Source organism: Lissotriton vulgaris, chromosome 1_1, assembly GCF_964263255.1.
Source record: "Lissotriton vulgaris chromosome 1_1, aLisVul1.2, whole genome shotgun sequence".
NCBI lineage: Eukaryota > Metazoa > Chordata > Amphibia > Caudata > Salamandridae > Lissotriton > Lissotriton vulgaris.
In genome coordinates this window covers 2,017,701,975-2,017,716,248 of record NC_141685.1, presented here as the reverse complement: position 1 = coordinate 2,017,716,248, position 14,274 = coordinate 2,017,701,975, and the positions used below count along the sequence as shown (strand labels likewise).

At 45.1% G+C, this 14,274-nt stretch overlaps 1 protein-coding gene across 1 annotated transcript in view; it reads left to right on the top strand.

Moving 5' to 3' along the window:
* LOC147751542 (uncharacterized) overlaps window positions 1-3,384 on the top strand; it is a 785,370-nt gene extending 781,986 nt beyond the window's left edge. The window contains exon 11 of the mRNA XM_086938708.1: window positions 3,095-3,384. Coding sequence (XP_086794834.1) covers window positions 3,095-3,157 — 63 coding nt within the window. The 3' untranslated portion in view covers window positions 3,158-3,384. The remainder of the gene's footprint in view (window positions 1-3,094) is intronic.
* Window positions 3,385-14,274: the final 10,890 nt, after the last annotated feature.

Below are 14,274 nucleotides of genomic sequence, written 5' to 3'. Positions count from 1 at the left end.
TCGTCTCACGATCTTACATGCGTTTTCATTCATACACTGAAAAATGACTACTTCCGTCCAAGCGATCACTTTTCTCTGACTGTACGGCCACAGTCTAACTGTAATTGCTACCTCAACTGGCACCGCGTCTTTCCTCTTACGGTCGGACACTTGCCTCAACTGATAGGTTACTTACACACAGTAAACGTACGACCAGCGTCCGCTACTCATTCACTCACACATACGTTCCCCCTATCATCGGTCTGTCGGGAAATCAATGGTACCTCATGACCCCCTTTCAATGGTAGACAAATTACTCTGGGTGTTCGATACACCCGAACCACTTAAGTCCTCTGGACATAAGATTTCATCCGGTTGCGCGCGCTCACAACCTTCCCCCAATCACACTACAGGCATTCAACTCCGCTTGACATTACAACACAGGAACAACATAAAACACCGTAATCTTACAACGCATGACCCTTATACTCACTCTCGACCGACTCTGCTGCTTTTCTCTCGACGCACCGTCAGCACCGTCTTTGGCTGCGATTCTTCTTCTGGTCGACGATGACTAGGGACCTTGGGGTAAACTAACCTGGCCTAGGTCGTCTTCCTCAAGAAGATAACAACCATCCTCTGCTACCAACTGCGGGGAATGAGATTTTGATATCAATTTATGATTATGATTAATTTAATAACTTATCTCATTCGTCAATTTCGGACCGAGTTTTATCTGTCATTGAGTAAAAGACAACCCCCGCATAGGTTAGACAAACCCCATTAACTGACGCCACTCCGAAGAACCACTTACAACTGATAAAGTTTAAGAGTTTTATATAAAGTTAATTTGAATGCAATACAATCCACTCAGGATAAAACCTCAAAGTATACAAAATACAAAATCAGTTACAATATCAGCAATTTAAGCTTCGATGTGAAGTGGTTCCTTCTGCGTCATCTGCAGTAAGATAAAATAATCAAGTTAAAACTGTCCCTACTCTATGCTATGTGACATCCCTACTTCGCAAGTTTCTTCACTAAAAAGGTGTCAGCAGTTTGACTTCCAAAGAAGTTCAAACTCTCTTAGCCTCTAAAGGAATCTTAAGTTTCAGAAGCAGTACCCTATCTGCCTACCCATCTGCTCTCTAAGGGTCCTCGGCCTACTGCTCCCTTGCGCTCTGATCTCTCAGCGCATCTGCTCAAGGCATCTACCCTTGTCTTCGCTCTCGCCTTAGCCTAATGCTACTAGCTCTGCCAATTGCCCTTCTCTGATTGCTCTCCTCCCCGGGGTGCTGTCCCTAAAATACACAATCACAGTGTGGGTGGAACGCCCCTTGACGCCCACCACGGACTTTCCCCGATGATGTCAACTTCTGGCTTCTTCCATTGGTCCATTCCTTGCGTCGTTCGTTAAGTTGACCCTTCTCCTTAGATGTCATCTTCATCATCTCGTTGGCGACTTTTACTGACTCCTTTCACGCAAAAGTCAAATGACCTTAAACAAAACTTTAACTTTATGTCGCTTAACTTGACCCTGCTAGGTCCTGTGAATGATCTTGTTAAAACATAGTTCACATTCAAAAGTCTCTCTCCTCACGTACGAGCAATAAGCTCCGTCCGGCATTGTCACCTTAAATCTAACAAGTGCTAGACTTCCTGGCTCTCACGTCCACATCAAACTATTTACGACTTTTACAAGCCCTCTAAATTACATACATTTGACTATGTTCCTTCGAACTCTTGGTCAGTCAGGTTACAATCACAAATGACCTAAACTCTTCCAGCATTCCTACAAAACCCTCTACACAGTATAACCTTTGGCATACATTTATATATTCGTACTTTAACCAAGTCTTAGTTATACTTGAATACATTTTACATAGAATATAACTACATAGAGTATAACTTATACATTCTCATTGGTTACATCGTTATGTAAGTTCTCTATACATTTATCCATGTTACATTTCTCGCCGTTTCTCCATTTAAAGTTACACACGTACACGAATTCTACTGTGCACGTTCTACTTTTCATAAGCATTTCTACACATTTCTATATTTACCCATTATGTATACGGGCCTTCTATGTCTAGTGCATGTTTAACGTGTAAATACATTCACATTTTCTATACCATGGTATCACTTTAGTTGACTTTTATGCTATAGTCGTCGACTTCACATTACGATATGCGTTTCATTCCTACGTTTACAATATATACGTCTAAATATGGCTGCGATATACATTTTATTCAAATTGCGCTCTCTCAAGACAATGAAGTAGCAGAGTTCCAATAACCTACATTTTACTCTATCCTTCCAATTTTCGATTTTCAGTTTATTCCTCTGTATCTTACAGCATTCCACCATCAGTGGGTGGAGCATCCCAGTAGCTTCAAAGTACTCTTTAGGGGAACTGATGAGGCAATGGAAGGGGGGCATTGGGAAGGCGAAATTAAAATATATGCAATAAAATTGTGAATGTCATTGGTCTTTTGCTATACTAAAAAAAAAAATATGTTTAAAAAGCCCTAAAGCTTTATCCATTGTTAAATGCATCAGGCTGTTACTGTTTTTAAAGACCCTCACCCTCTCTAATGGGCCTCACTAAGGACTCATGGCTATATGTTGTCAATTTCTATAGACTTTTGCAGTAGGTTATTTTTCTGCAAGAAGCCTTTAGTAAAAAAGAAGCAATGTATACCTGTTTAATTAATATCTTGGGCCTACACTGTACTATTCTAATATAAAAAATAATCTAAATTGTTTTAGTTATATGAGTTTTGCGTTGCTCGCATCAAAGCAGTTTTCCTACTACTTCGTTTTTTGCTCCTCTCTTGTTCACAGTATTGTCTGCTCGTCCATTATCAATTGTTCAGTTTATTATATGTTGCAACATCACAAACTTACCTGTCCTACGGCTTACATCCTCCATACAAGTCTTTTACTTGGATCTACAAGTAATTGATTTAGAGGAGATATACAGAACAACGCCATCCATTGTTCGGATTTGTAATACAAATGGCAAACTAAGCAAATCCTCTGATCTGAAAAAATAGAGTCCGAACTGCCAAAAACGATCTTTTATATCCTGTTTTTATTTTTTATGTTTCAGGCACATCGTCCAAGAACTATACTGAATATAGCGCCCGGTTCAACGTCTCAGAGTAATTTGTAACATCGTGGGACAGCGGTAAACACCAATCTTTCTAGATAATAGTCAATCTTCAGATACCCATTTCCACATAAAAGCAGCTCGACAAACTACCTTCATCACTCCCTTTGATTTAAACAATGCTTCGAAGAAGAATATACCTCAGGATTCTGGACCAGCACGGGCTACAGGGAAAATGGCCACTTTGTACTAAAGAAAATCTTCTAAAATAATGCTGATCATCAATTTGTAAAAATAAAAACAATTAGAACTGATGTATCTGAGTAAAAGTTGCTTTCATTTAAAGGCTTGATTAGTAGAGCATATTGATTGAGTAGATGACATTTGAGCTGTTAGATATTATTGCCTGCAATGAGCTACATTCCCAGTCCCCTGGTAATTCACCCGGTAACACTGTGACCTATCTTAAAAATTAGAGATTCTAAAGTGCTGTTAACTCTGGGCATGCAAAATTAACAAGGATAAAAAGTGAAACCCTGTGGCTGTATTGACAAATGAGGAATTACTGTTGGAATCATGAATTCGTAGGTTGATTCCACTGGTAATTACTCCTTCGCCCAAGGTGTTTTACTGAAAGATTAGAGCTGCTGTTAGGAGTATGAGTCCCTGGGTGAAACTTAATACTGTGGTTTAAAATATGTGCCAAGCAAGAGAGCATACTTAGCAAAAACGTCAAAAAGGACTGCCTCTCTCTTGATCACTTGTCACATATTCAATGGCTCCGGTATATAAAAGTAGGCCTGGCTAGACTAGGAAGAGCTGTTCTCTTTACAAATCATGAGGGAATTGGTAAAAGGGACCTCATTTGGGCCAAGGAGTCTTTTTTAAGAATGCAACATAGTGAAAGCTAAGGAAACGAGCAGTGTAAGTCCAGTGTGTGCAAGTACGTCGTACTGAAAACCGTGCCTATCACGGAGCCTTCTCTTGTAGGGCTGAAAAGCATACACAATCGTTTTCTTCTTACGAGGTTCTGGCTTAACCTTTTCCACTACTTATTGGCATACCCTGATGGTTCTCACTGAGGTCAGTGCCTCATGCCCTGTGGCTGCAATGGAGGATCTCCTCCGGACATGATGCACTTTTTATGTTCTGTGCTTTTTATGCTGTTCCGAGAAGGTTATTTATAATCCCTATCTTAAAAAGAGTAGGCTTTAGGAGGGTGAGACCAGCTTTTATTTTCTTACAACTTCTTTCTAGTGATACCGTTTAGTACATCCTAAATCTTCTATAGTTCGCCATCAGACAAAGGACAAATTGTAAATAATGTCTGTATTGTAACTTAGGTTTTTTATATGTGTATAGTTTATCTGGATTTTATAACACTCATCAATTTTTTGTCTGTTTTATGGGATAACATGGGCCCTATGTCTTTTATGGTTTTAACCTTAAAGCCGAATAAAGTTTTATTGATGATGATAATACTCTGATAACTTAATGGTAATTCTCATTACTCCTAGTCCTACTCGTCCTCGACCCAGTCATAACAAAGGAGGTATATTCCACTGCAAGGAAACAAAACAGGAAAGAGTTTTAAGCTCCACCTACCCTCCTGCCAGTGGCTATAAGTACATAGCCAGCAACAAGCACTTCCTGACACACCAAGTACAAAGGCCTGAACTAGGGAGAGTAGGTGGTAATTATGACTAGGTCGAGGATGAGTAGCACTAGGAGTAATGAGGATTACAGTTAAGTAATCAGAGCATTACCTCCACGTCCCTTGTCCTCGACCCAGTCATAATAAAGGAGGCAAACCAAAGCAACAACACATGAAGGACTTTGGCACCCCAGCAGGAACAAAACAGACTGCACACAAGAGTGAAGCTCACCAAAGTGAAATGTTTTAATAACACACAAGAATTAAGCGAGGGCAAGATGACCCACAGCACGCAAAGCACCACAACTGATATATAGTCATTTAAGGAACAATTCAAATGGTAAAGCTTTACAAAAGTAGAATTCGAAACCCAAGTTCCAGCCCGACAAATCTCATCCAGAGGATATCCATGAAAAGCAGCCCAAGAAGCAGAGACACCCTTCGTAGATCAAGCCTGAACCCCAGAATGACCAGGCAATCCAGAACCCTGACAAGCCAAGGAAATGACAGACTTGGTCCAACGATCCAACGTAATCTGAGAAGCAGCCTTCCCATGACCAGTCTGCCCAAATTTCACAAACAGGGAAGAAGAAGAGCAAAAAGCCACGAGCGGTCCACATGCATGGCCAAAGAATGCTTAACATCAAGAGTGTGTAACAATTGATCAGCAGGAGAAGAAGGAGAAGGACAGAAAGGAGAAAGGTTCAACTCCTAAGAAGAATGAAACTTAGAACTGATTTTAAGGAGAAAACCAGGATCCAAACAGAGGACCACTGAGTCATCCAGAAACCTCAAAAAGGAGGGGAACAACGTAATGCAGTAAGCTCATCCAACCTCCGAGCAGAGGTAATAGCCACCAGAAATGCCACCTTAAAGGACAGGACCTTAAAATCAACAGACTCCAGTGGTTCTAAAGGAGAGGACTGCAGAGCACGTAGGACCAGGGAAAGATCCCACGGTGGCACAGAAGAACAAACAGCAGGAGAGGAAAGAGAGAAACTCCATAACAACCGAGACCCCAACAACCCACGAAGAGGGTAGGGATTCCGGGTCCCGGAAAGCCCATATGGCAGCCCACTGGCCCCTCAGGGTAGACAAAGCAAAACCTTTCTGAAAACCATCCAACACAAATGGCAGAATATCAGTGACAGGGCAAGAGGTAGAAGACAGACCACACTTAGAGCACCAAGAGGTGACAAAGCCAACTTCCTCCGGGAGGCCTGCCTCATGGTAAAAATGTGGTCAGGCAAACCACTGCCACCTGGAGACAGCCGTTTAACCGCCAGACTGCCCAAGGTGACAGGGACCAGGAGAGAGGGAGAGGCAGACCGTAGGAGAGATAGGCAGCCAGGCAAGATCCAAGGAGGACCCACCACCAGACTCAGCAACAATGGAAGCCAAGACCTCTGAGGTCAGTGAGGCAAAACTGCCATCACCTGAGCCCCCACCTTTTGAACTTTCAGCAGAAACACAGAGATGACAGGAAAAGGAGGAAAGGCATACAGGAACCAAGGGGGCCACAGGAGAGACAAGGCATCCGCCGCCCAAGCACCCTGCTCCGGAGTCCGGGAACAAAAGAGGGGAAGCAGAGCATTGGTCCTGGAAGTGAACTAATCCAACAAAGGAGTCCCGAATTTCAGGTAGATCAACCCAAAAGCTCCTGGGAGCCAGGCACAGAGTCAGAGAGGATAGAAATCAGTGAATCAGGGCATCCTCCTCAATATTGTCCAGGCCCCGGATGTGCAGGGCAGAAATTGCAAAGAGATGAAGTTCAGCCCAACCCGAAATGGCACAGGCCTTCAGGTTCAAGGAAGGACTACGAGTGCCGCCCTGGTGATTGATGTACGCAACAGTCACAGTGTTGTCAGACCAAACCAGAACATTGCAACCAATGAGATGATCCTGAAAGCACCGGAGAGCACACTTGATCGACGACATCTCCTTCCAGGTGGTGGACCGGTGAGACTCCGAGCCCTGCCAACGTGCCTTCACAGTCCATTGTCACAGAGTAGCACCCCAACCCGAGGCACTGGCATCTGTCGCTACCATCTGCAGCAGAGGAGGGTACAGCCACATTCCCTTTGAGAGATTTGCAGAAACCAATTACCACTGGAGATTGTACACAAACTCCTGACACACAGGGACAGAGAAGTCCTGAACAGGTAAATGCACCCAGAGGTGAAGATGCCACATCAATGATCGAAGATGGAGCCCGGCCTATGGAACAGTAAACACTGTTGCGGCCATGTGACCCTGTAATTCCATCGACTGAAGCAGGAGCGCCAAAGACCGAGATAACAGTCTTCGCAACAGAGACTGTAGATGCAGAATCCTGGAAGGAGGTGGTAACACTTTGCCCGGAACAGTATCAAAGTCCGCACCAATGAAGGACTTACGGGTGGCAGGAAGACGATGGCATTTCAGGAAGTTCAGAAGAAACCAATGGCATTCTAGCGTATGAATAGTCAACACAAGATGCTGCGACATCACCAAGGAGGAAGGGGCCTGGAGAAGCCAATATCTCAGGGAGGGCAACACAGACACTCCCAGGAGGTGTAGACGGCCCACCAGAGGGGCCACCACTTTGATGAAGACTCGGGCAAGGACCAAAGGCCAAACGGAAGGACACAGAATTGCCAATGCTTGCTGTTCAGGTAAAATATCAGAAACTGCTGACACTTCCGCGACACCGGCACATGAAGGTATTCATCCTGAAGATCCAGGGTACACATCACCCAACCAGGCTGAATCAACGCAATCACGTGCTGCAGTGACTCAATCTTAAACGGAATCTTCTTGACCAACTTGTTCAAAGCCCCCCCCGACATTCAAAGTAAGAAAGATGATAGAATAAGTGTCCTGACCCCACTCGGATCACGGGACAGGATCAATCGCCCTCTTCAGAAACAGAGACTGCACACAGTCTAACAGAGCCTGATAACAAGACACGTCCTTGGGGACAGGAGTCCGTACCAGGCCTGATGCAAGCAGAGGGGATATAAAATCGATCGGGTAACCCCATTCCAGGACATCCAGGACCCACTGGTTGGACGTTGAGAGACGCCAAGCTGGTAGATAAAGGCTTAACCTCCTACCAACCTCTAGTAGTACCCCAGACAGAACACACCGGGAATTGGCATAGTCAGGAACTCTGATTACCAGGACCCGCCGCAGGAAGGGGTTTCTTCTGAAACCATATTTGGAACCCTTTCCCAGTGTTCTTCTGGTTCTGGAATGAAGTCTTTTGCAGATGAGACAGCTGACGGAAAGTCTTAGCATTAGAATAGAATGAATCCTTTCATCGAGGTGGCTGCCGGAAGGACAAGCAATGTTTCTTCCCCTTGAACACCTTGTGCAGCTTCTCCTCCAGGACTTTCCCAAACAGACGTGGACCAGTGAATGGTAAAAGTAAAGCCATGGAATGTTGCGCTGCATCAGTGTTCTAAACTTTTAGCAATAAATTCTGTCTGGCAGCAATGGACGCACCACAGGACATGGCCGAAGTGCACACATAGTCAAAGGCAATATCTGATAGGAACTCAGCCTGACGCTCCTTGGATTCATGCAAGTCAGGACATCTGCCACCCTCCTGCATGGTGGCATATAAGGTCTTAAAGTTAGACAACAGACAGAACAACATAAGCTCCATACATCCAAGGTCGGATGGCAAGATGTGAACCAGCATAGTCAATCTTTTTATCCACCCATCACAGAGGACATTATTATCGGCCATGAAATGACGTCCCATTATTATCGGCCATGAAATGACTGGCCACAATCGAATCCTCATGAACAGTCTTAGGAATGGTATCTTCCATGTCGTGTAAGAGGTAGAGCTTTGACATAAAGTGAGGCATCATAATGTGTCTAGATTCTTCCACTCCTTCAGGAGGACGTCCATTACAAAAGGAATCGTAGTGGCCTGCATCTTAAAGTGTGGCAACACAGCATCCCTGGAAGTGCTGGCAATCTCCTCGTCAGGGAAACCCATGTTTTCAATGGCATGGGACAGAATGTCTGGTAACATATCCAAGAAAATATATTTTCCCTTAAGGTTCACAGCACCCGAGAAGGAATCACCGGAAGACTCAGAACAAGAAATATTGGAGTAAAGGTCAGGACCTCCACCAGATGCACACACACAGCCTTGTTGGAGGACTTCAAATCCGACAAGGTCTCCAAAGTCAGCCTCTTCAAATGAACGTCATCATCCAAAATGACCTGCTTCAAAGGAGGGTTGGACTCCACACTGTCCTCAGGAGAGGATGGGGAAGACATAGGAGAAACATGCCTGTACTTCTGACAATGCTTCCCCATGATGTCCAACTGATACCAATCAACAGGTACAAAGAGAGCAAGTATGTCCCCCCTTTTTATGCAAGGAACACTCTGAAGCAGTCTACACCAGTTCTAGCAGGCGTAGGACCCAAGCAAGCCAGCCAGCCAACAGCTGATCTGAAGCATGAAAGGTATGAGTGGGGCGTGGCCTACCGCACAGTGAAAATCCAGAATTTCCTGGACACCATAGACAAATTAAGGGAAAAAGTAGTAGCAACTTGTCAGAGAAGCAGCAGTGCCTGGATTCTTTGTTCGAGGAAGATCCACTGGGGGGCATGAGTAGCCACCGTCCCCAGAACAACCCACATCCAGCAAGACTGCAGCCGACATGCCCATAACTAGAAAAGATTTTCAGCCCCCCTGCAATCTCTGAACACCTCCCCTCTTCCCACACAAAGGGAAACAACAGGGGAGGGCGGAGGATGGCATCCGCTGCAAAAGGGAAGCCATCGACTCCGCACCAACCCCCAACGAGCAGGCAAGAAGTAGCACAGCTCCAGCAGACACCAGGTGCAGTGGGACAAACCCACCACTGTTCGGCAGAGGTCTCAGGCTACGATCCCCACCACGCCGATCACAGCGGCGTGGTAGGGAAACACGGCACACACCCTCCCCACTGAACACCCAGCAATCCACAGCAGGAGGAAGAGCACCTGTACCGTGCCATACAAAGCAGATGGACATCCGAAGGTCTCATTACAAGGCACAATTAGTTTTGAGTAAACAAATCCACACAAATGAATAAATAAGAGAAACTGAAGTCCACCAGGGATCCAGACAAGCCCAGCAAGTCAGGCGACCGGGTTCCTGACACCAACTGCTCCCTCAAAAACCCAACAGCACCCACAGAGCCCACCAAAGGAGGAAACTGAAGAGCATCCAGCAAAAAGGTAAGTGCCAAGCAAATACCTAGCATCTCCTGTCCAGTACACTGACAGGAAACAAAAGAGAAAGTGCTTTTTGCTGGCTATGTACTTATGGCCCTGGCAGGAGAGTGGGTGGAGCTTAAATGTGTTTCCTGTTTTGTTTCCTGTCAGTGGAATATACCTCCTTTGTTATGAGTGGTTCGAGGATGAGGGATGTAGAAGTAATAAAGTGGAATTCCAGTGGTGCAGGTCTCTTCGATCAATTAGTTTGTTGAAGAGTATGGAAAATATACACAGGCGTACTGGTGTTTCCCTGCATACAAGAAACATATCAAGTGACATTTACTAGTTGAACCCATCAGAATGTTGTCTGGCACACTTGGATCACAATTCTTTGAAGGGTGTGTGCACTTGTTGCATCACCATTTTACTGTTAAATGTGCTATAAGATTGCAACACACCTTAAGGCATATTTACAAGCCCCTATCGCCATCGCAACATCACTTTAAGTGACGTTGTGGTGGCGATATGGGCTTTGCCCTACTTCCAGGACAGTGTTAAGCCACTTAACATGGCTTAATGCTGCTTTGTAAATAAGACCCCCTTTCACGCTATGCTTGGCGTGAAAGGGGTAAGTAGTGGGTGTTGCAGTGGGTGTTCGGCCGCAATGCCCATTATTTTTGACGCTGCCCCCTATTTACCAGGGCAGCGTAAATAGAAGCCAACGCCAAAATTAAGACCAGGGAAAACCTGGTCTTACCCTGGCACAGAGGAGAAATGCTATATTTCTCCTAGTTTTTGCTTTTTCCATGTGTGCTGCCTATTGAAAAAAGCAAAAAGCCTTGAAATGTTTATGTTCAGGAAAGTCCCCCTTCCTGCACATAAACAATCTTTTTAAAAAATGACCTTTTGTGAGTTCCATGTGTGCTTCATTAAGCAGCACACATTGAGGTGTCAAAAAGGCATTTAAAGATTGTTTAGGTACAGGTAGAGGGGGACCTTCCTGCACATAAACAATCTTTCCCTTGCACGCAGACACCCTTGCTCTATGGTGCAAAGGTGCCTGCATTGGCGCTACGCTGCTAGGTGTTGCACCAGCGCAGGAGGAAACCCGCGGCTGCACCATAATCTCGTAAATATGGTGCAGCCTTTTGTTTCTGAATTGGCGGAGTGAGGCATTCAGCCATGACGGCTAACGCCTCACCCCACCACTTCAGTTGTAAATATCCCGCTTGTGTGAGTGTTTCTACTATCACATTCCATACTCTGAAGATTTTGTTTGCCTGAGCCATCAGCTACACTCCAAACGATCCACCATGCATCTCCGTCAGTTCTGTCATGTATCGATATGCAGGCACAAAAACATGTATTTACGTGAGATAATACTGCTTTGCTCTACTCACAGAACATTGTGTGGCTTGGATCTTGAAATCTGTCGTTTTTTGCTGGTGACCTTAATAAATTACCAGTCCTTTACAGCTTTTATGCATCATGTGCTGAGGTTCAACTTTAGAGGTGCCACTCACTGTACATTTCGATACTTGTCAATGAAATTTAAAGTCAGACAAAACATAATGCCAGGGCCAGACTGGGAACTGAAACTGGCCCTGGCAAACTGCTTGGTTGGCCTCCAAAGTGGGGGGTGCGACAGAGCTGTTTGCTAGGGCCGTATTCAGCCGATTTTGTTACAGGGGGGGATATTGCCGGCCCCAGGTAGCAAAAACGTCCCCAGGGTCCCAGATCCACTCCCACCATGGCGGCCCCACAGGGAAACGCCTGGTGCCGGCAATGGCCAATCTGACCCTTCGTAACACCACCTTCATGGCTTGCTTGTGATAGACAGCAGGAAGTATGACCCCACGCGTAAGAAGCTGTGCTTATTTGATTGTCCAAGAACAGGTGGACAAAATGGTTTGACCACCTTCATGTGACAATTCGAGATGCTGGTGCAAGGGTTAGAGATGAATTGTAGGAGCCTGTCAAGACGATATAGAACCCCATTTTTAACACAAGCCTTTCCTTCAAAGCATAGACAAATATTAAAAAATACCATTGGCAGCTATAAAAAAGAAACTTAAATTAGCAATTAAAAGCCTATTTACATTAAAAAAAATCCCAAACAGCATAAGAGGGGAAACAACGTTTACAACGCAACTTGTACCACGCAGTACCTTTACCGTACAACTTTTACAATGCAAGTCCTTACAACGACTTGCGCTGGGGGGCGCTGTAGGATAGGGAATAGTTTAATTTACTATCCAAAACCTTCCTTACTATCCACGGGGACTGGAGTTGGAATAGTAAATTAAACTATTCACTATCCAGCGCCCCCTAAACGCAACCTTACCTGTGTGGTAAAGGCATGCATTGTAAAAGCATGCGTAGTAACGACATACATCCGCATTAGAGGGTGGGGAAGAAATGATAGGGAATAAAAAAGAAATGCAGGAAACCAACACAAAAACTATTGTTGAACAGTTGTGACAAGATTGAAAGGGGCCTGGTTGGGTCATTCTTGAATCAAATTGGCCCACTTTTTGATCATCCTCTTTGCCATTTTCTAGGGGGTAATTTAGGCCAAAGGTCCGGAAGTTATATGTGGTACTAACTTAAACATACTGCTTAACATTTCTTATCCGATTATAAAAGTTCTGGAGATGGTTTTGCAGAATACCTTTCAAGAAGCAGTTATGAGAGTAGAGGGACACTTTGGGTTTGATTCTGATTCGGGAAAAAACGCTCCGAATAGCTGTTCGGAGTGGTTTTCCCGTACGAATCATACCCTGCAATGTCCCCCGTACGTACGATGTAGTACAATTCCCTCCCAATGCAGCTCCCCGTACGAATCGTACCAGTAACCGTACGAGTCGTATTCCCGTACCAATCTCCACCGGAACTCCAAGCAAGCGACGTTTGTACATCTCGACGCAGGTTTTCCCGACTCAGCAAGTACGATCCGTGTCAGGTACGCACCGTACGACCCTTTTTCTATGAGATCTGAAAACTGCCGTAAAAGCAGAGTTCGCCTCAAAACAGGTATGGAACGGCCCTCCCAGGTAGGGTGCGTACATCCCATGATCGCAGGGGTACGGTGCATACCCCTGCGATCATAGGGGGTACGCACCGTACCCCGCAATCATGGGGTGTACGCACCGTATCCCATGTTCGCTGGGTGTACGGCGCATACTCCCTGCGATCGCAGGGGTACGGGCGTAAACCTCGTGATCGCGGGGGTATGCACCGTACCCCTGCCATCATGAGGTGTACGCACCGTACGGTGTGTATGTGATTGTGCGCTTTTCCGTACAAATTGTACTTACCTAACGTGCACCGTACGAATCGCGTCCTCATCCCCTGGTCTGGATTGTACTCGTCGGTTGTATGGCATGTTTACTGATCATACGGTTCACTGTGCGGATCCGTGTCGTACAGTTTTAGCCTTGCAATTCGTACGGTTTGCGACGATTCCAATGGATTGAGGGGAAACGTATCGTACTACGCCATTCGGACGAACGTGTACGTTTCGTACGGCGAGCGCTCCGGATACGATTCGGACGGACGCTTTTTTTCCCCGATTCGGAATCAGCCCCTTTGTGGGAGAAACAGCCATTATATTGGAACACTAAAAGCTTTTCGCATGACATCAAAAAACCTATGAATCTCTAGGAAGGTATCTTGCAGCTCGATGAACCGGAAATGCTTTATGCGATTTTGAAGTCAGACAGATCAATACATTCAAGAGCCAATTTTTGTGTACAGTTTAATTTAAAAAGAAAATCAGGAATTATCATCATGCAAAAAATTATTCCACATTAGAGAAGAACATTGACATCAACATACGCAGATAGTATTTAATGTATTCAATCTAAGAACTTAACAAAATGGAGAAGTGTTAATGAATATCTGTCTGCTGAGCAGTAATATTACAGTAGGTTTATTTTGCTCTATCTCCGCACTTATAACTTTAATAACAGTGGCACCTGGTGGAGAACAGTGGCGGGGGAAGCAAGGGGGGGATAGAAAATAAAAAAATAAAGCAAACGTACCGTCTGGTCGCGTCACCAGCTGCTGCCTCGCTACTGCCTTTCCTTGTCGCAAGAAGCACCCAGGCTCCGAGGATCCCTAAGCCAATGAAAACACTGCAATGCAGCATTGTGAAAGGTTTCCCTAAGACAATCACACGCTGCATTGCCATATTGTGATTGGTCTGAGTGCCAAGGTTTGGCTTTCAGATGGGGACAGGGAGTCTGGGCAAGTTCCCCACGATGCTGTGCAATGCAACCCGGTGGGGAACATACAAATTGCGCATGAATGTTTGGCCG